Source organism: Acinonyx jubatus, chromosome D4 (assembly GCF_027475565.1).
Source record: "Acinonyx jubatus isolate Ajub_Pintada_27869175 chromosome D4, VMU_Ajub_asm_v1.0, whole genome shotgun sequence".
Taxonomy (NCBI): domain Eukaryota; kingdom Metazoa; phylum Chordata; class Mammalia; order Carnivora; family Felidae; genus Acinonyx; species Acinonyx jubatus.
The window spans coordinates 28,153,061-28,176,061 of NC_069391.1; the positions used below are offsets into that span (position 1 = coordinate 28,153,061).

General features: G+C 35.7%; 2 protein-coding genes across 2 annotated transcripts in view; one reads left to right on the forward strand and one right to left on the reverse strand.

The window, feature by feature from the left end:
- LOC106979356 (olfactory receptor 13C9) overlaps nt 1–23,001 on the forward strand; it is a 470,618-nt gene that overhangs the window by 292,883 nt on the left and 154,734 nt on the right. The window lies entirely within an intron of this gene.
- LOC106979339 (olfactory receptor 13C8) lies at nt 2,530–3,876 on the reverse strand. Its single transcript, XM_015077196.3, has one exon. The coding sequence runs from the start codon at nt 3,622–3,624 to the stop codon at nt 2,665–2,667; it is 960 nt and encodes a 319-aa protein (XP_014932682.1). The 5' UTR covers nt 3,625–3,876; the 3' UTR covers nt 2,530–2,664.

Sequence of the window (23,001 nt, forward strand, 5' to 3'; positions counted from 1 at the left end):
ATATTTTTCTTCTGTACAGTTGGAGAAATATTAGATCATTAAAGAGTTATCCTGAGGACCCAATAGTATGATCTTGATAAAGAATTTGGAAACTATATGTGTCCTCTTGAAATTGTTTTTTTTTTCATTCTGATATTTACTTACTTCTGCATTAATTTAATAAGTTTATAGAAATAGTGTACTATGCCAGACATAAAGCTTAGGTGGGTGCTAGACATGTATTAGTGGGGGAAAAAAAGTTATACTTTTATTTTTCTCAAAGTTCTAAGTTTATCCTTTCTCACAAGTATTTAGGGTTGGTGAACCACTCAATGTTCTCCTTTCATATGAGTATATGTCTTTTACTATGTTATTTTAGAATATACTAAAGAGACCTTCATAGTAATCTACATTTTAGAAACAAGAAAGCAACTGCAGAAGAAATACAAATGTCTTGCTCAGTACCTTCTGTTATTTATTTGTGTATGGGAATCATAGTCTGACCAAATACACTATTTATGCTCTAATTCACTACATTTCTCAAGCAGAGAATTGCATATTTTACTGCTCTTAAAGATACCTAGACTGAACACTTGACTCATGAGTATTCATTTACTGAAAGTAAAAGCTGAGTGACAGATTCAAACCTCTGAGGAGGTGGCACTCGTAAGCTGCTGATTCTTGGCTATAGAGAAGAAATGAAAACTGAACCCTATCTGGAATGATGCTGACAGGAAGAAAAGAGTAGGGAAACTCAAGGCTCTTGTCATCAGCCAGTCTCCCATTCTCCAGTAACTCTTTAGCAAGAATTTAACAGAAACTAGCTAGCAGGGGCTCTGGGTTGGCTCAGTCAGTTAAGCATCGGACACTTTAGTTCAGCTCAGGTCTTGATCTCAGGGTTGTGAGTTCAATCCTTGCATTGGTCTCCATGCTCAGCGTGGAGCCTATGTAAAAAGAAAAAAAGAAAGCTAGCTAGCAGAGGAGAAAGTGGTTTTCGGTGACCCAGTCCTAATTCACAAAACAGAGCATAGAAAAGTGGATTTGAAGTTGACAGACAATGGTTTAATGGCATTAAAATTCCTCCATAAAAAATAAGGATGAAAAATTTGCACTTGCTCAAAGCTTTCTGACCTATTAAAGTTCACTCAACACTAGTAATAATAAAACAACTAATGCTTATTGGATGTTTAGGATATTCCAGGCACTATTTAGCACTATGAATGAATTAATCTTCTGAAGTAACATTAATTACCCATTAACAGGAAAGGAAGATATTATGGGCTTACTCTTAGAGTTTAAAAGTAGTTATAGTCTTACTTTAGATTTGTGTTCTATATTTCAAATCCCATAGACTCTTCAAAGGGCTAGATAAAAGGAGTGCTTTCTTCTATTGACATATCTCACTCAATTGCTTCAATGGAAATGGGGCTTCTGTACTCACACTGGCACTGCCCCACACGGCTGCACTCTTCAGTCAATAGAGATCATCTCAGTTTTGGGCCGTCTTTGTCTTTTCAACACCAAAACTCTATAGCTCTGTAGTTTATTGAGCGACTTGACTCCTTTCCTTTTGCTATGTCTTATCTTTTTATTGAAACTTTTGTTAATTACCAGTTCTGTCTAGTTCTCCTACTGCTTGGGAACTATGTGTTCCAGTGCAGAGTAGGAAAGAAGTTCTCATTGCAACCTGGTCTCTTGTCAAAGTCCAAGAGGAACTGTGCTACCATATCACCTCTATTTTATTCTGTTAAAACTTAGGATGCATTCCCAAGGGACTCTATTAGTTACTTTAGACTCATTATGTACCAAATCCAGAAAAGTTATGGTAGCTAGTTAAAAAAACCTCTTCCTCTACATTATAATACACATCACATAGAAAATAAAAGGTAATATTTTAACAAAGCCAATACAGTTTATTTAGAAAATATTACATTGAATCAGCTTTATTTTTGAATAACCTGTGTTACGTCAGATATGACAGATACACATTTCTACTCTTAAACAAGATACAGTTCATTTATTTATTAAAATAAGTAACTATATATATTGAGCATCTGTTATGTGCCAGGCTCTATTCTGGTCTTTGGGATGCTACAGGGTAATAAACAAACAAGTTTTTACTCTCAGTGAGCTTATATAATGGACACAGACAGTAACAAATGAATAAATTAAAAATCAATATATAATATGCCATGTGCCAATTAATATTCCTTTTGCATAATTAATTAAAAGTGTACTTATTTTAGGTTACAGAATATTTTTAGTACACTTTTTTTTACTGAATGTTTACTTCTTTATTACATATTTCTGTTTCAGTATTGTTTTTCTTTAATTTTTTACTTTAATCCCAGTTAGTTAACACAGTGTTATATTAATGTCAAGTGATTTTAGTCTACCTTTTGCCTGTATTATTTTCTAAATGTTTAAGAGTGACTATATTTTGCTGGGGATTCCTAAGAGATTTTCACATTTTGCATTTACATAATAGTATTTTTTAAAACCACAAGCATGTTTTATTTCTGCAGTTAAAACAAAAAGCTAATAGTAACAACATCCACCAAAATATTTCTGTCAGATGATTTTGAATGCCACATGGTGAATTTGTTTTCACATAGTAATGTTCTCTTTTCAAATTTTGTGTCTGCAGCAGCTTTGGATACTGAGCCACATAGTGTAAATCTGTACTCAGATTCCATCAGAGTTTTTTCTACCCACCATATTCTTCACTGCAGCCTTTACATCCTTGTTCCTCAGACTATAGATGAGAGGATTGAGCATGGGGGCCATTACTCCATAGAAGAGAGAGATGAGGGCCTCAATGATGTCTTGATTATCAGCATCAACAGAACTTTTAGACTTGGGCTTTGCGTACATGAAGAAGATAGTTCCATAGAATATAATCACTACTGTTAGGTGGGCGGAGCAGGTGGAGAAGGCCTTACGTTTTCCTTTGGTGGAGGGGATCCTCAATATAGTGGTGACAATAAAAATGTAAGATATAGAAATTACTAGCAGTGGAATAACCAGAACAATCAGATTTGACCCTGCCATGCTGATCACATTGATTGAAATATCAGCACAAGCCAGTTTTAGGATAGCTAGAATTTCACAGACAAAATGGTTAATGACATTACTAGTACAGAATGGTAACTGCATTGCGAGAGATGTCTGCACCACTGAGTCCACAAGCCCAGTGACCCAGGATCCAGCTGCCATGGGCAGGTAGGCATTTTTGCTCATGATGACAGAGTATCTCAGTGAGTAGCAGATGGCTACATAGCGGTCGAGTGCCATCATACCTAGAAGCACACACTCTGTGGCCTCCATGGCAAAGGAGAGAAACATTTGCACCATGCACCCAGAGAAGGAAACCCTTTTCCTTCCTGTCAGAAAACTGTCAAGAATTAGTGGGACAGAGGAGCTTGTGTAACAAATGTCCAGGAAGGAAAGATTACAGAGGAAGAAATACATGGGGGTGTGCAAGTGAGAATCACAGATGATTACTGAGATAAGGATTCCATTTCCCAGAAGGATCATCAGGTACATCCACAAAACTAGCGCAAAGAAAACTGTCTGGAGCTTTGGGTGGGCAGAAAGCCCAACAAGGACAAATTCTGTCAGCATGGAATCATTGGTCCTTTCCATATTACATATATCCCTTCTCCAATAGCACTCTATGGATGATAGGATAGAAATTTGTTAATACAGTATCTACAAGAGCTACCTCTTTTAAGAATCATATTCTGTGTCACTGCAGTTCTATATTTGGGTATAACAATATAACTCTGGGGCAGCTTTCTCACTCTAAACTCAGGCCACTAGAGCAGAATCCTAACCTGATCATCTCAGGGTTAAGAGAGAGTACATTGGATTATAGGACATTTGGATCCCAAACCAGATTATGGCTGTTCCAACTAGTTCTGCCTCTTAACATACTGACTGCACACCAATTTAGTGTCTATAGTCTGGATGCAGTAGAGAGATGTAGTTTGATTGACAGTCTTTTCTGCAGTGTTTTAAGTTTTGAATTAGAGGTCAATATTTTACATGCAGAAGATATGGTATAAAAAATCTACATTTTCAGCCTGTCTTCAAATAAATTATAATATTTAAAAACATTACACCTATTTCCATGATGGAGCTCAATTACAACTTGCCCATTCTTATTTGAAGCATGTTCTCCATGACACCAGATTACCCTCCTATCTCCCTTACCTGCTGGTCACTGGAGGTGAATATTAGTTGCCAGTAAATATGTTATTCTCAGTTGATCTCAACCACTTATAATACCTGATAGGATTGTATATGTATTTGAATTCTTGACTCATGGCTGCAGGACCAATGTATCCAGTAAGCATAGTAGGCCTATCATACTGTTAGAAACCTATGAAAATGTTTTTATTTCTTTTAAAATCTAATTAAACTGAGTTTTTAAGCTTTAGTACATAATATTAGTATATTTATCTTTATATGAAAGCAGATGTAAAATACAACTTTTAATATTATTTCATGGAAGAAAGGGCCATTAAAAGTCATAATGTGGTCCTATATAATCATATCCCTTTTTAGACCTCATTTTGGCTGTTGGTGGTAATAAGTAGTATTACCTATCTGCACATAGCCTCCTTAAGCACAGCCGTCTCATTGGATGGACGTATCTTTATATTGCTACAGTATCTACCTTAATATGATAATGAAGTATGTGTTTAAATAAATGATTTTCTTTAATAGAAAGAAATTGAGGGCGACTGGGTGGCTCAGTCGGTTAAGTTCAAATTCAATTCAGTTCAGGTCATGATCTCGCAGTTCATGAATTCAAGCCCCACATCTGGCTTTCTGCTGTCCGCACAGAACCTGCTCCAGAACCTCTATCTTACTCTCTCTCTGGCCCTCCCCTGCTCTCTCTCTCCTAAAAATAAAATAAATATTTAAAAAAATTCTTAAAGAAAGAGAAATTAAAAGTGCTTACAAAGCCATTTTTATCATGAGTAAATATAATGTAGATTGTAGATTCCTCTTAATTTGTTTATTTTCACCTCATGCAAGGACTATCACTTAGGGATCAACTGTAATAATAGTGCTTTCATTCAAAATGTACACATTTAACTAAACCAGTGATACATAGCCATTGTTTTTTAGCAAATCAAATTTATACAGAAGCATAATATGTAAAGCAAACAAGAAATTTTCTCTGATTGAAGTTATACTGGTTTGCCAGAGAAGACAGAGTACTATTCATTTAGTTCCTTATTTACATTTCCTCCTTCAGTTTGGTTTAAGAGGATCCCAGGGGCACCTGGGTGGCTCAGTTAGTTAAGCATCCAACTTTGGCTCATGTCATGATCTCACGGTTGGTGGGTTCAAGCCCCTCATTAGGTCATGATCTCATGGTTTTGGGTTTGAACTGTTCTGACAGCTCAGAGCCTGGAGCCTGCTTCGGATTCTGTGTCTCCCTCTCTTTCGGCCGTTCCCCCGCTCACACTCTGTCTCTCTCTCTTTCTCTGTCTCTCTCAAAACTAAACATTAAAGAAAAAAAATTTAAGAGGATTCCAAAGGGCATAGTTTTAAGATCACCTATGTAATGACTTAGATATAATAATAATCTGCATTTAATAGTTTTATTAGAAATGATAATAATAAAATAGGAATTTATGTATTGATTACTCAATGTCAGATACATATCTAAATGCTTTTATTCATAACAATCCATGGAAGGAGGGATTATTATTGTATGATATATAGATTTTCCTTCCTTAAACATTTGGTAAACATCACAAGTAAATCATGATATAAATAGATGAAAGAAAATTAAAATTAATTATTTCAAGAGATGCAGGAAATAAATTTGGTGGAGGCCAATTCATAATTTCATATTAACTATTTGAAGTTCCACAAACATAGGATAACTTCTTAATCTTGAAAGAAAACTATATGGCAAGAACCTATAAAAATTAGTCACTAATAATTAAGGCAGTTTATTATACATTTTCATTATCTGTAATAAGATAAAAGATTCCCACTCTTACATGGACTTGATAGTCCTGGTCAAAATAGTAAGGCAAGAAAATGGCAGAAGTAGCAACAAAAAGGGGCGCCTGAGTGGCTCAGTCAGTTAAGCATCCCATCCTTGATTTCTGCTCAGCTCATGATCTCACAGTTTGCGAGTTCAAGTCCCATGTCCAGCTCTGCCCTGACAGTGAGGAGCCTGCTTGGGATTCACTTTCATCCTCTCTCTCTGATCCTCCCCTGCCGTCTCTCTCAAAATAAATAAATTAAATTAAAAAAAGAAGTAGCAACAAAATGATACTAACAAATTTATAAGAAATAATGAGAAAAATTAGACTTCTGAAAGTAAGATCAATGGAAAAATTAGTAGTCCTCTTTATGGTTATAATGAATGATTAGCAAATATAATAAAAATAAATATAATAAGATTAACAAAAAATATAAAACATCTGGGTTTTGACCTAATAAAGCATGCACAGGACCTTTACAGAAATGATCTGAAAATTATAATAAAGAGCATAGCAGATGTAAGGAATTGAAAAAGTATAGCATGTTAATATATGGAATAAAAATGTAAGGCTGCCATTTTCTCCCAAATTAGTCTCTACACTCAATTAAATATATACAAAAATGTAGCTGAAATTTTTTGAGGAATGGGAGTATTCATCCTAAAATTTATGTGGAAGAATAAAAACACAGTTAATTTTACAATGAAAAATAAGGGGAGCGTCCATATTTGAAACATACTGCAAAGCTACAGTAATAAAAATATTATGATAATGGATCAAGGACATTTAAGTAGTCCGTTGGAAAAGAAATCTCAGATACAGACACTAGTATATGGGAATTTGATAAATCATAAAACTGTCAACCCAAAGTAGTCAAGAAGGGATGGCTTAGTAGATCATGTTAGGAAAATATCTTTAGATATGGATAAAAGATAAAAATTAGATCCTGGGGTTACCATACGTAAAAGTGGAAAACAGAAGAGTTAACAATTTAAATGTGAAAAAGAGAAATTACAAAATTAATAAAAGGCAATATAGAGAATCTTTGTAAACTTATAGTGGAGGAAAAACATTTTTAAAACAAAATCCAAGTAGCATAAACTATGAAGCAAAACTTGGTAGACTTAATCCAATGAAGGACCTCAGAGATAAAGTTAACAGACTGCAGAAGATAGTTACGCTATCTAACTGAATACACTACTAACTTGTCTGACAAGTAACCCTCTTGATGGAATATACAAAAAGGGGAAAAAAAGAAAAAAACGCAAAAATAAAAACCTCTTTTGTTAACCCAAAAGATAAAGCTTTAAACCAATGGAAAATTGGTGAAATGACATCAATTAGTCATTTATGGAAGAGATTTCCTAAGTGACTGACGAATATATGGAGAAATCTCATGCTTCGCAAATCTGAAAAATGCTCATTAAAACAGCCATGCGATATCGTTCATGTTCATTACCAAAGTAGATGATACTAAAAGTTGGCAAGATGTGGGGAGGTAGAATTCTGTTGGGAGCGTACACTGGTATACTGAAAACTCTCTGGTTCTATTAAAATCGGGTAGGACTCAGTGATTCTAGTCCTGGGAAGATGACCCAGATATGTTTTTGCCCAGGACTATAAGGACACAAGCATGAGGATGCTCAGCATTGCATGGTTTGTGACAAAAGGAGTTTGGAGGCAAACTGGACGCCCATCATCAGAGTAATGGTTCTACCACATGAGAGCATGCCATATGGAGCACTTTGCAGAAATGAGAAGCAAATTAACTAGACGTCCATACAGCAACATAAATAGATCCTGGAAGAAGTGTTTAAAAAGTAAGCAATACTGTGATTTATAACACAATAAAATTTACATAGAAATTTAAAATATGTACCTTACAAGGTACATGTATTTTTAGGGACAAATCAAACACATAAGTGCTTAGTAGAATCAGTGATTATGGGAGATGTAGGAGGCTTTGTAAAGACTGGAAATAATGTACGGAGGAATATAAAATAAATACAAAGGAGTATGAGTAACTAAAGTCTAAGTTTAAAAGGAAACAAAAACACATAAAAATCATAGAGAGCAATATAGGACATATGCTAGTGAAGGAGCTCTGATAAAAATATAGTTTTAGGGGCACCTGGGTGGCTCAGTCAGCTAAGCATCTGACTTGATTATGGCTCAGGTTATGATCTCATGGTCATGAGATCAAGCCCCATGTTGGGCTCCATGCTGGGTGTGGAGCCTGCTTAAGATTCTCTCTCTCTCTCTCTCTCTCTCTCTCTCTCTCTCTGCCTCTCTCCCCTCCTCTTTCCCTCTTTCTGTCTCAAAAAAGAATTAAGACAAAAAAATTTAATGTAGTTTTAGTATAATGGACTATCATAAATGTAAGAACAAAGGAAAATTGACTTCTGACTCCATAAAAAACAACACACAATGGATTGGGGGAAAAATAAGGCATTTAAAAGAAAAAAATGGGTTAAAGTTTAGTTAGATCAGACATTTTGCAAAATAACGTTTTAAATCTAGCTAAAGAAAAGTCAGGCATAAAATGGTTCCAAGTCTTGTGGTCCTGTTGGAAAGGTTATCCTTAATGTAGAGATAAATGAATGTGGAGTTTGTATTAGCCTGATTCCACTAAATATGCTATTCATATCAATAACTCCCTTGATTTGGTTCAGTGTTGCTCTTCTTTTTTGTTAAGCTTATTTATTGGTTGGTTGGTTGGTTGGTTGGTTGGTTGGTTGGTTGGTTTACTCAGTGTGGAGCCCAGTGGGGGCTCAAACTCATGAACCATGAGACAGTCACCCAGGCGCCCCTCAGTGTTTCCCTTCTGATGATACTGAGAAACTGGGCATCCAGGTCACTGTGTAGAAGGAATAAGTGGACTAAGCAGAGGAATTAGGTGGCTACTCTCCAAAAGAATTGGCTATTCTATTTCTTTATTATTATAATATTATTATTATTTGAGAGAGAGAATGAGTGTACATGTTAGCTGGGAAAAGGAGCAGAGGGAGAGAGAAAGAGAATCTTAAGCAGGCTCCACATCGAGCACCCCCAACCCCACGCAAGGCTCCATTCCACGACACTGGGATCACGACCTGAGGCAAAATCAAGAGTGGGACACTCAACTGACTGAGCCATCCAGGCACCCCACCACTCTATTTCTCATTGTAAAGTGTAGTACTCTACTTCATAATAGTACCTGTGAATGAATGTGAATCAACCCCTGTGAATGAGATACAGACTCATCCTGTTCTAACCAACAATTTTGAGTGTACGGGGGAAAAGAACAGAATGTGGACTTTGATAAAACCACACCACACCACACCACACCACACCACCACAGTATGGCAATGTAGTGAAACCAGCACTTGGTAGGAAACCAGCAGCTTTCCTTGGGGGAAGCCTGAATCATTATACATGTTTTATTCAAACGACAAAAAAAAGTACAAACAGATTTCAAAGAAGGGGAGATCATCTGAGAAAGAGCTAGGGATATCTTGTCACTTGAATTTGGCCTTGTTGAGCCGAGGGGAAAGAGTCTTAGGTAACAGGATGAGGCAAAAATGTGTCAGTGGGGCTTCTAGGCAAGAAAACAATGTATCATGGTACAGTAGTCAGAAAAATATTTTTAAAAGGAAGGAAGATTTGCCATTTTGTGTGGTATATTAAATGTATCGTTAAGGAATTAAAATATATTCTCCAGGCAATTAGGAACCTTTGGAATTTTGTCCAGGGGATGTTAAGGATGAAAACACAGAAAAAAAGTTTAATTAGAGGCATTCTTCAGGATCATGTACTTTCTTACTAATATTGAACTGTGACCTGTGTGGTTTGTAGGTTTGTAATCATTGTTTTTCAAGGCAATCATTGATTGTCTCCTCTCCTTCAGCTTATAGAGAACCTGACTCAAAATAAATCTTCTTTTCGAATTAGAAACATAAGAGTTCATTTTAGGTCAAGTTGGTATTATAAAGTTTTATTTCCCTTGGCAAAAACACAATCCTGCCATTTCCTCCAGGTTCTTAGCTTGGTCCTATAATAGTCTGTGAAAATTAAAGTGTATCTAGCCTCCCTTTGAGGTGAAACCAATGCTCTGTTGGGTCTTTCACAACCAGGTCTTAACCAATTGTTTTAGTTATTAAACTAACAAAAATAATAACAACTGCCTCATTCTGCCTGGGTTTTCCAGGTTGTTTTTTTTTCCCATTTCTGAGTATGAAGGGCACTTCAAGAGATACCCAGAGGAAAAGTAAAACATCCCAGTTAATAAGTCAAAAGATTGATTTCCTGGGGGTCATAGGAACCCGTCCCTTCTGCTCTTCATGTCTTTTTTTAAAAAAAGAGATTTATTCCCCACCCTTAGAAAATTTCTCTTCCAAGCAAAGTGTTTATTAAGGTATTTCACTAGGTGAAAAAGGACATATTTGCTTTGTCTTCAGTTTTCCCTTAGTTGCCCCAGGATATGTTGGACACTGTAAGCAATGGTAGTCAAATGTACATGAGCTGAAAGAAATCTTAGCCGCATCTCTTATGAACTCTGTGACATTATGCTAATTTTCTAACTTCTTTCAGCAACTGTATGCTCACATATATTGGGGCAGCATTGTCTGAGTTTAACTGATCACATGTGCTAAGTTTATGTTATAGAGTAGGAACTTAAAACATTTGATTCTTCCTTGGGTCATAATTAGTTGCAATTAAAAGAGAATGAGACTCAAAATTACATTCTTAGGACACCCAATTCACATGCTAGGTAGGTGAGTGCTACACTACTTTTCAGATTCTATGTTTTTTCATACATTTAATGAGATAATCCAATGATATGATATAGTGAAAGCACTTTGCAAGCTGAATATAATATCCAAATGCTTATTCACTAATTCATTCAACACAAAAATAGCAGTAGCCTTGTGTGTGCTGGGCAATATAACTAGGGCTGGTGGTGATGGCATGATGGTGAGCAAATGAAATCATTATAACATCTATTTTTCGCAAAGCTAAAGGATAGTTCTTTATAAAAAATATTTCAGTATTTGTTAAACAACTTAATTTTTTTCTTTTATGATTTTATAATTTTGAAGCTTCAAAAGAATTGTCCTAAGCTATTGCCTTTTCATTTTAGAAACAGGAAAACAATACTGAGAGAAGGTACATGACTTAATTAGTGTTCTGTATCTAATTAACTATGTGTAGGAAGCAAGCATTGTCTGGCTGTAAAGCTCAGACTCTCAGAAACACTGTATTATCTCAGACAGGGAAATGTGTTCTATGTTAATCTTATTGGTTTTAGTGCTAATTAGAGAGAGGATAATTTAAGTAAACTTGGAATCCAAGCAGAATGACAGACACATTAAGAATATTACAACCACAGATTTGATTCACAGGCTGAATTTCTGCTACAAATTGAAGTACTTAGCACAGTGTAGGAATAGATGGAATAGATGCTCAGATTTTTTTTTTCTGGGACATTATTTTTTGCCAAGATTAATCCAAATCAGTAGTAATCAAAACAAGACAGAGATAAAGGGCAGTGGCAGATTTTTGCGCCCACACACTTTATTCTCAAGTCGAAGTTCACTGTCGGGACTTAGGGGCATTAGGATAAAGAGGTGCTGATTACAGTGATCCTCACCCAAGGATTTTCCAGAAAGGGTTAATGGAAGAGGTGGTGTACATTTATTTATACAGAGTGAGATATAGGAATCACATGCATTTTTAAATGTTTATTCATTTTTGAGAGAGTGAGGGAGAGTACACGTGAGCTGGGGAGGGACAGATAGAGGACAGAGGATCCGAAGTGGTCTCTGTGCTGACAGCAGAGAGCCCTTTGCAGGGCTCAAACTCAGCTGTGAGATTATGACCTGAGCTAAAGTCAGATGCTTAACTGACTGAGCCACCCAGGCACCCCAGGAATCATATTTTTTGTCTTAATTATTTTGAATTCAACCATTATTTTGAAATACAGGTGATATGATATATCAACTATTTTAAAATATTTTTTAAAATATGGTAGTCATAGCAACTATGGAAGATGGTCAAATAATTGCATTGAAATTCGACACATTTGGGACAGAGAAATTATTTTTTCAGCAGATTATAGGTCCAATAATAATACTCAAATGGCTTGGTGCAGTGCACCTGTTCTGCAATGCTGTCTTAACACCCAATGGAGGAATCTAACATTCTCATTCTATCTGCTGTGGGGAAGAAAGGGCGGGAAGGAAGAACAAATGTTTTTGAAGAGGCAAAAGAAGACTGAATTTTATTTTAGAGTGCCTAGATTTGGAACCTCCTTTTTTCCTTCTTTAAATGAGGCCAATTCCTACCTAAGAGCTTTGTTGTGAAAATTATTCAGCAATGGTCTCAAATTTAACGGAAAGCCATATGACACTAAATGATGAAAGCTTGACAGATGGAAAAATTAGATATATCCAGTTAAAGCATATAAAATTGATATATTACCAATAATTTGAAAACAATATTTACAAGAGAAGTTGGAATATATTGTCATTTATATATGTACCTCTAAGCTTGAGGAGTGGCTTCCTTTCTTGATCTGAGTTCAGTCTTCTTCCTTAATAGCTGCTTTGCTTTACAGCCTCAAGTAATGCTATTTTATGTAACAATTTTCAGGATAAAGTGAGGAGACGTTAGTGAGATTTAGATAGCAAACAGGATGCTGTAATTATTTTCTTGAAGTTTTGACATACCAGTAGTTTATTCCTCTGATAAAATTGATAGATGAGTTTATTTAAAATATTCTCGGGGCGCCTGGGTGGCTCAGTCGTTAAGCATCCGACTTCAGCTCAGGTCACGATCTCGCGGTCTGTGAGTTCGAGCCCCGCGTTGGGGCTCCGGGCTGATGGCTCAGAGCCTGGAGCCTGCTTCCGATTCTGTGTCTCCCTCTCTCTCTGTCCCTGTCCCGTTCATGCTCTGTCTCTCTCTGTCTCAAAAATAAATAAAACGTTTAAAAAAATCTATAAAATCTTCTCACTCTCAGGCCACTTCTAGTTCAATATCAGAAAAAATAACTAAAATGACCCATAGATTCTTAAGGCCAACCTTTGTACTTATCTAAGTGTGTCTCTGCATTTTGATTTCCAGAAACATCCTCCCAAAGACCAGCCATTAGCTCAGCAAGGCAATTTAAATTCTTTTGGGGGCAAGCTATGGAAGGGTCCAATATTTGCAACAAACTAATGTCAGGAATGTAAACATGTTAGGAGGATTAAAAACTTTCCCATACTCCAGGGAAAATGTAGTTAGATCCAATTATATCATGTAACTGGTATATTCTTGTTGTCATGCAACTCGAATAGGAACTGTATCTCACCATCTACATTACCACAGTATTTGAAGATTTTAAGACTAAAACAGAAAAATAGTCTTTAATAAGTATTGTTTTTTCTTTTCTCATCTTATCTGAAAACTTCCCATGATAAATAGCATAAAGCATCTTCATTTGTATTATATTTTCAAATATCTAATGTGCTTCCCAGGATACTACCATGAATTAGAATGTTCTATTCCCACTCTTCAATGAGGAAGGAAATTTAGGTTAAAAGAATGTAAACAATTTAAACTGATAGTTAAATGTCAATAAAAAATTGAAACTGAGCTTTATTTTCTCTCTAGATTCAAGTTAGAGTTGAAGCATATGGAACAGAAAGTAACCTTTTATCAAAAACAATTCCTCTTTGACTTTAATAACCAAGGTTTGTATTCAGACTCAGCTTTTGTCCCAGAAATTAATCTTTCTTTCTCAATGTTTTTCTGTGAAAACTCTTTTTGAGATAAGCCTATTTTTTCAAATTGGTAATTTCTCCTTAAACTACATATTTCTTCTTTAATTCACTCTAAATCCTGTAAGTTATACTGTTCAGGTATCTGACATGTACTGCCAGATAATAATAGATAATGCCAACTGAGTGCAGGGGAGGGGTATTTTCTCTGCACTTTACATGTATTTCATTTATCTAATTATTATTATAATATTATGAGACACACACTATTATTTTCATTCTAAAGATTGAGTGAGGAGCAAGAAGATATTACTTATTGCCTATGATATGTGTATGCAACAAGTTTCCCTAAAGGGATTGAAAACTACTTAATGGCAGAAAATATCACAGCACCATCTCAAGATGTACCTTGAGCATGATGGATGCTTAGAATATATACTTGTAGGCAGATGGGCAATTTTACCATAACATTTAGTTCCTCAATTCTGCTCTATATTTTGTATACTATGAAATTATACCACTTTATTATTTATAGTTATTGTTCGGAGTAGTACTTTTCATTGGAGAACCACTTAAGAAAAAGAGGATCCTGAAAGAAGAACCTGAGTCCTCTTTCCCTAACCTCTTTCTCTGTCCCTTCTGCCTGAAAAGCTTGAAATCTATGTTTTATGTGTTATTCACATTTTTATTGATATCTAATTGACATATAATATTGTGTAAGCTGAAGATGTACACTGAGTTGACTTGATACACTTTTATGTTATAATATGAATACTACCATAATGTTAGCTAACCTCCATCATAGCACATAATTATCTGTGTGTGTGTGTGTGCGCGCGTGTGTGTGTGTGCGTGTGTGTGTTGTGAGAACATTTAAGATCTAGTCTCTTGGCAACTTTTAAGTGTATAATGCAGTTTTGTTAACTGATCACAATGCTGTGCGTTAGATCCCCAGAACTTACTAATCTTCTAACTGCAAGTGTATACCGCTTGGCCAACATTTCTCCAATTCCTCTACCCTACAGCTGCTGGTAACCAGCAGCTACTCTCTGTTTTTATGCGTTTGGCCTTTTTAGATTCCACAAATAAGTGATATTGTACAGTATTTGTATTTCTATGTCTAACATATTTCACTTACCATAATACCCCCAAGGTCTATCCATGTTGTCCCAAATGGCAAGATTTCCTACTTTTTCATGGCTGAGTAATATTCCATTTGATATATGTACCACATTTTCTTTATCCATTTATTGGTTTGATAGACACCTAAGTTGTTTCTTGGCTCTTGTGAATAATGCTGTAATGAGCATGGGGATGCAGATATATTTTCTTAAATCTTGGATGTATTCCAGAAGTAGAAAAGCTGGATCTTATAGTAGTTCTTTATTTAAGGAACCTCCATATTGTTTTCCTGAAAGCTGAAGCAATTTACATTCCCACCAATGGTGCACAAAGTTTCTCTTTTCTCCATATCCACACCATTACTTGTTATCCTATCTTTTTGAAGGTAGCCATTCTAACAGGTGTAAGGGGATATCACACTATGATTTTAATTTGCATTTTCGTGGGGCACTTGGGTGGCTCAGTCGGTTGAGCGTCCGACTTTGGCTCAGGTCATGATCTCGCGGTCTGTGAGTTCAAGCCTCGCGTCGGGCTCTGTGCTGACAGCTCAGAGCCTGGAGCCTGTTTCGGATTCTGTGTCTCCCTCTCTCTCTGACCCTCCCCTGTTCATGCTCTGTCTCTCCCTGTCTCAAAAATAAATAAAATGTTAAAAAAATTTTTTTTAATTTGCATTTTCGTGATGATTAATGATACTGAGCATCTTTTTAAAATAAATGTTTACTTATTTATTTTGAGAGAGAGCACACATGCACACATGTATGAGTGGGGAAGGAGCAGAGAGAGAGGGGGAGAATCCCAAGCAGGCTCTGCACTGTCAGCTCAGAGCCTGTTGTGGGGTTCAATCTCAGAAACCCTGAGATTAGTATTAAGAGTCAGACGCTTAATCAACTGAGCCACCCAGTAGCTCGAGCATCTTTTAATGTACCTGTTGGCCACCTGTATGTCTTCTTTGGAAAAATGTCTGTTTAGTTCCACTGCCGATTTCAAAATCAGATTTTTTTTTGTTACTGAGTTGTATGACTTCTTTATATATTTTGGATATTAATATAGTTCAAATATATTTTCTCCATTTCATAGGTTGCCTTTTCATTTTGTTGAGTATTTCTTTTGCTGTGCAGAAGATTTTTAATTTGATGTAATCCCACTTGTTGACTTTTTGCTTTTGTTGCTTGTGCTTTTGGTGTCATGTCTAAAAAATAGTTGCCAAGACCAATGTCAAGGAACTTTCCCCTTATGTTTTCTTCTAGGAGTTTCATGATTTAGTTGGTCTTTTCTATTGTATTTTTCATTTATTCTATTTTTTCTGGTCTCTAATTTATTTCCTCTATGATTTTTGTTATTTCCTTACTATTGCTAATTCTGGGCTGAGTTTGTTCTTCTTTTTCTAGTTCCTTGAGAAGTAAAGTTATTTGAGATATTTCTTTTTTCTTAATATATGCATTTATCACTATAAACTTCCTTCTAATTACTGTTTTTTTTAGCTTCCCATAGATTTTGGTGTGTGGTGTTTCCATTTTCATTTGTCTGAAGGTATTTTTAAAAAGTTTTTTCTTTGACCTTTTGATCACTCATGTGTATGTTGTTCAGTTTCCAGATGTGTAAATTGCCTAGCTTTCCTCTTGTTGATTTCTAGTTTCATATCATTGTGGTCATAAAAGATATTTGGTGTGACTTGAGTCCTCTTAAATATGCTAAGACTTGTTTTGTGGCCTCTCATATCACCTATCCCGGAGAATATTCTGTATGCACTTGAGAAGAATGTGTATTCTGCTGCTCTTAAATGGAATGTTCCTTATATGTCTGTTAAGTCTTTTTAATTGCAAGTATGTCTCAAATACAATGTATCCTTGTTGATTTCCTGTCTAGATGATCTATCCATTGTTGAAAGTGGGGTATTGAAGTCCCTTAGTATTGTGTTATTGTTTATTTCTCCATTCAGATCTGCTGGTATTTAAATAACATGTTTAGGTGCTCTGATTTCAGGTGCATATATATTTACAATTTTTATATTTGCTTGATGAGTTGAACTTTTTATCATTGTATAATGACCTTCTTTGTCTCCCATGACAGTTTTTGTCTTAAAGTCTATTGTGTCTGATGTAAGTATAGCCACCCCCTTGCATGGAATATCTTTTTCCATCCTTTCACTTTAAGCCTATGTGTGTCCCTAAAGCTGAAAATTAGTCTCTTGTAGATAGAGCATAGTTGGGTCTTGTTTTTCAGTCCATCCAGCCACTCTGTGCCTTTTGATTGGAAAATACAATCCATTTACATTTAGGGTACTTTTTAATACACAGATATACTAATGTTATCCTATTAATTTCTTTATGGCTGTTTAGTAGTTTCAGTGTTCCTTTTTTTCTCTCTTGATGTCTACCTTTGTGGATTGGTGAATTTCCCTGGTGGTATGCTCAGATTTTCTTCTCCTTATCTTTTGTGAATCTACCAAAAATTTTTGCTTTGTGGTTACCACTCAGCTTACATAAAAAATCTTATAACAGTCTATTTTACACTGAAAGCAATTTAACTTCAATTACATGCACAGACTATACTCTTTTACTCCCTCCCTTTTACGTTTTTAATCTGACAATTTATCTCTATTTATATTCTGTATTCATAGCAAACGATAGTAGCTATAGTTATTTTTAATACTCTTTTCCTTTAACCTTTTATACTATAGTTAAGTGGTGAACATACCATCCTGTCACAGAAGAGAGGCTTATGAATCTATATATTTACCTTTGCATATTTTTATGTTTTCACATTAGTAATTAGTGTTCTTTCATTTTGGCTTGAAGAACTCCTTTCAGTATTTCTTATAAGGTGGGTCTCATGATGTACTCCCTTAGCTTTTGTTTGTCTAGGAAAGTTTTTATTTCTCCTTCATATCTGAAGGATAACTTTACTAAACCTCAATGTTAATGTCTACAAAATCAATAGATTTTCCCAAAACATTTTACTTCATTAATGTGTTATCTACCTATCAGAATTCATGCCCCAAACTACCCATTATAGACATTTTTTCTACTCTTGTGGCCTTAAATGGGAATTCACTTTTGTCCTGTGAATTTATTTTATTTTTATTTGCATTTCTTTTTTTAATATATGAAATTTATTGTCAAATTGGTTTCCATACAACACCCAGTGCTCATCCCAAAAGGTGCCCTCCTCAATACCCATCACCCAGCCTCCCCTCCCTCCCACCCCCCATCAACCCTCAGTTTGTTCTCAGTTTTTAAGAGTCTCTTATGCTTTGGCTCTCTCCCACTCTAACCTCTTTTTTTTTTTCCTTCCCCTCCCCCATGGGTTTCTGTTAAGTTTCTCAGGATCCACATAAGAGTGAAAACATATAGTATCTGTCTTTCTCTGTATGGCTTATTTCACTTAGCATTTCTTTTAATTCCAAAGAAGTATGACAATGGCATCCTGCATGAAGTTAACTTATCTAAAAGAATACATATAAAGTAAGCAAAAAAGTTAAATGACAATGCACTTAATTCAAAGAAAACATCTATTTGATTTTATTTATAATATCTAGATGATTTTTCAACTGTAGCATTTATTTCATTTTGGTAATTATCATTTGAATTACTAATTTCTGACATTGAATTTATTTTGGTAAGCATATTTGAACTAAAAACTCTCACATATTATAAAGTTAATTTTGTGAACATGTGCTCCTATTTCCAAAAGTTACATGAGTAGGAGGATGTATCACAGTTTATTCCCAGTACTGCTCTTAATTGGGTCTGTGGGTCACTGTTCCTAATGCACTGGAAGTTTCTTCATTCTACATGTCTCTCGTTCCAGCTTTAAATTGCTTTGGGAATTAGGGAACAATTACAACAACCCTTGCATAACAAATATTTACTCTTCCACATCTGTGGAATCTGGCATTGTTTGTTGAACCTGACCTTAATTCAGAATGCTGACATAAATACTAAGAAGAAAGTTACTGGGTCTTTTAGGAGGTGGAAATAATGTATTGGTATACAGGTGAGTCTTGAATACAATGAAACTGTACATTTTCAATCTATAGTTAAGGCCATTATTAATATTAATTTGTAATGTTAATAATCTGATTCAATAGAATACCAATTTATTATCACCAAAATATAATTGTGAATCATTATTAGTCATATTTCATTATTATTTGTATAATGTTTTATAATCCTTAAAGCAATTTCCTTATGCTATCTCATTATTTCCTGATAATATCCTTGCAAGGAAAGTAAGGCAGTTATATTTATCATTATTTTATAAACAAGAAGACTGAGGCTATAGATTAGAAGCCTAGGACCTCAAACCACAGACTTTGATTTTAGTCCCAGGCACTTTTCCACCATGCTAAACCCATATCATATATATTCCAGTGAGTACTAGATGATCCTCTATACTTACAGTGCATAAACTGGTAATTATAAGATGGCATAGGTGGCATATAAGTTTTCAGCTTAGGGGCACCTGGGTGGCTGGCTCAGTGGGTTGGGCATCCGACTTTGGCTCAGGTCATGATCTCGCAGTTCGTGAGTTTGAGCCCCATGTCAGGCTCTGTGCTCACAGCTCAGAGCCTGGAGCCTGCTTTGTATTCTGTGTCTCCCTCTCTCTCTGTCCTTCCCTTACTTGTGCTCTGTCTCAAAATAATAAATAAATATTAAAAATTTTTTTAAATATTTCTGCTTACTAGTGTTGTCTGAAAGATACTTACAAAAATTAAAGCCTGCTGCAAAATAAATATGACATATTAAATTTTTCTTGTCCAAAAATACTACACACGGAATTGCTTGGGTTTAGAAAGTCAGCCTTTACTTATTTAGTCAAACCCCCCATCTATTATGTGCAACCACTGTGTTAGGCTTAGGTGTTAGAGGGATGAGCAAGACAGACGCACTCCTTCCCCTGTGTCTCTAGGCATCTCACAGTATAACAAGATCACCGGTTTAAAGTACAAGAAGTAGCAAGACAAGCCCAGCTCAAGATGGGTTTGAATTAGTGAGGGGATTCCTATTTAGGAGGGAAAGGTGGGAGCAGGTGGCTGGCGAAACAGTTTAGGTAGCCTTGGATGCATTATCCGGAAGTTGTCTGGAATAGGCAGTCAACAGTCTTTCCAGGCTGGACCTTTGGCTCCTACCTGGAATGTCTCCATATATCTTAGTAAATCAGTGTCTTGCTGAGTTCTTCTTTATGCATTAGTGACTGGGTTGATCAGAGTGCTCAATTTCTCTGCATTCTTTGACCAATTTTCGAGCTGGGGAGGATTTTGATTTATCATAAGAAATAGTGTAGAATCATTGTAGAATAATGGTCCCTTTCCTCTGGGCACTGTTGAATGAATATAGTCAATTTGTTTTTGTGACTCTGATATTTCTACAGTTCCTGCTGAGCATTCCCTTCTGTTGATAATTTCTATACAATTTTAATGATACCAGTTAGACATAGTAGTAATGTAAAGATAATGGACTTTGGATCTTTCCTCTGCCCATTATTCCAACTGTACCAATTTCAAGGCACATAGGATTCTGAAATAAGAGTTGGCTACACAAATAAAATGAAGATCTTTCCCTCTCTCCGTATCTCTCCTCTCTCCAACTGTTCTCTCTCTCTCTCTCTCTCTCTCTCTCTCTCTCTCTCTGCCCCCACCCATTTCCCTCCTTCCTTCCCTCTCCTTTAAAGTAAGTTCTGGACTTAAGCTAAAAATAACAAAAATTAACAATCTCTTAACTATTTTTTTCAACTCTAAAATTGAGGTGTTTATTTTTTTAATTTCTTAATGTTTATTTATTTTTGAAAGAGAGAGCACAAGCTGAGGAGGGGCATAGAGAGAGGGAGACACAGAATCCGAAGCAGGCTACAGGCTCTGAGCTGTCCAGCACAAAGCCTGATGTGGGGCCTGAACCCACAAACCATGAGATCATGACCTGAGCCAAAGTCAGACGCTTGACTGACTAAGCCACCTAGGAGTGCCTAAAATTGAGGTTTTTATATTCTCTTCTTTGCCTTTCTCTTCAAAGTTGAAATATTTCTATTGTGTATTTTTTTATGTTTATTAATTTTTTTAGAGAAACAGAGCATGAGTGGGGGAGGGGCAGAGAGAGGGAGACAGAGAATCCCAAGCAGGCTCTGCACTGGCATCACAGAGCCTGATGCAGGGCTTGAACTCACAAATTGGATTTCTGGCTCTAAGTAAAACCTGTTATACAGTAATTTTCCCAAATACTACCCATGACAAATTAAGTGAGAGTGGGGGAAGAGTGACTCTGCTGAAATTCTCAAAACTATTAGCCCGTGTGAGGCCTAAACTTGTGATTTGACCAATGTCCAATCGGGTGGTGATTTTGGAAAGATCAATTTTCACATCTAGTCAGTAATTAGTGACAACCCCATTAATTTACATAGCTTAATTTCTTGTGTTACATTTCTGATAAAAAATTTCATAAAATCATACTACGATGTCAATTTTGGAGAGTATTAATATCATAGGGTCTAAGCACTCAGCCCATGCTCTGTGCTTTGTAATAATGATGGACACCTTCGTTACCAAAAGAAATGCCAAATTCTCTGCCTGACCCTCAAGACTCTCTATGTACCTACCTTGCTTTCCTTTTCAGATGTGCTTGCCGCTACCCCTCCACCGAAACTTCCTTGTTCAAAAAGGATGTGCTCTATGTATTCCTAACTTTGGCTCAACTTCTCACTTTTGGGATACCGCATGTCCCCTCTTTTCTTTTCTTCCAAATCTGTCTAATTCTTCCCATACTTCCAGATCAGGCCCAAGTCTGAAACTTCTTCCTTCTGGGAAAGTTGGTAATTTTCAAACTACATAATGTAATTATATTTATGATATGTTTTCATTTGTACTTTTCCTATATCCCTAACTGAATTATGAGTTTTGTAATGGCAGGCACTTTACATTATTCTTTAGTTTATCCTTACTGTGCTTGGAACATGCCTAGGTTCAAGGTTGGCTATCAGTAATATTCTAAAACGATTTTAGTATTCTGGCACAAGTTGAAACTACTTTTTTTAAAAAATGTGTCTTTTAATAATATTTTTTCTTAAGAGTATATAACAACATGATATGAATTTGAACCTTTCTGTAAAACACAAGCATATATTATTGTTATTTTTCAGATTCACATGGCAATCCATAATAAGATGAAAAAATCAGTATGGGTCAGAAAAATCTGCATACTCTGTCAATTCAGTGTAGATAAAAGCCTTGCTACTCAAATGATTTCCAAGAGCTTTGCATAAGTACCACTTAAGAGAAATGGAAAATCTCAGGAGCTGCCATGAACTCTAAACCAGAATCTAAAGTTTTTCAAGGTACCCAGACGATTCATATGCATATGAAAATCAGTGAAGCTATGAACTAGATTTTTTTTAAGTAACCTCTGTGTCCAAGTGGGGCTTGAACTCATGACCCTGAGATCAAGGGTCGCATGCTCAACCTACTGAACCAACCAGGCACCCCTATGAATTAGATTCAATCTGAGCTTTGAGCTCCACTTCATTATTTACTAACTGGTTAACTTGGACAAGTTACATCTTTTATATTTGGGAAAAAAATGGGGCTAATATAAAGAATTATTATATTTTATAAATCAAAGGGATGGATATATACCCATATATACATAATTACATAAAATATTTAAACTGCATTACTGTTTTCTTAGGTTGACTTAAACAAGATACACTGTGAAGCTACAGAATAAAATAAGGTAGAGACTATGTAATGTCCTCCAAAGATTTTAACATTCATGCAGAGCTGATCTGTGCAATGGTCTTGTCATAGGAACAGTCACACAAAATACTAAGAGGGGCCTAGAATATGAGAGTAATAACTAATATTTAAACAGACATTAAATTTCAGTTTATGCTATTCAATTTATTATTATTAAATGCCTATACAATTAATTAAAATACGAATTAAACATACTAATATAAGGTATGTAGAATCAGACATAGAATGAGATATATACCAAAAATATCAAAGTTGCTGTGAAATTTTGACCATGATGTAATTGCTGAAACAAATGTCTGGTCTATGTTGAGTAGTCTTTTACCATCTCTCTCTACTGCTTGCTTTCTGGGGGTAGATGAAGTCAGGCTCATAGTTGGTAATTAGGAGTTTTAGAAACCTCAAC

Coding starts and splice junctions, on each gene's coding strand:
- LOC106979339 (XM_015077196.3), bottom strand. CDS start 3,624: ATGGAAAGGACCAATGATTCCATGCTGACAGAATTTGTCCTTGTTGGG.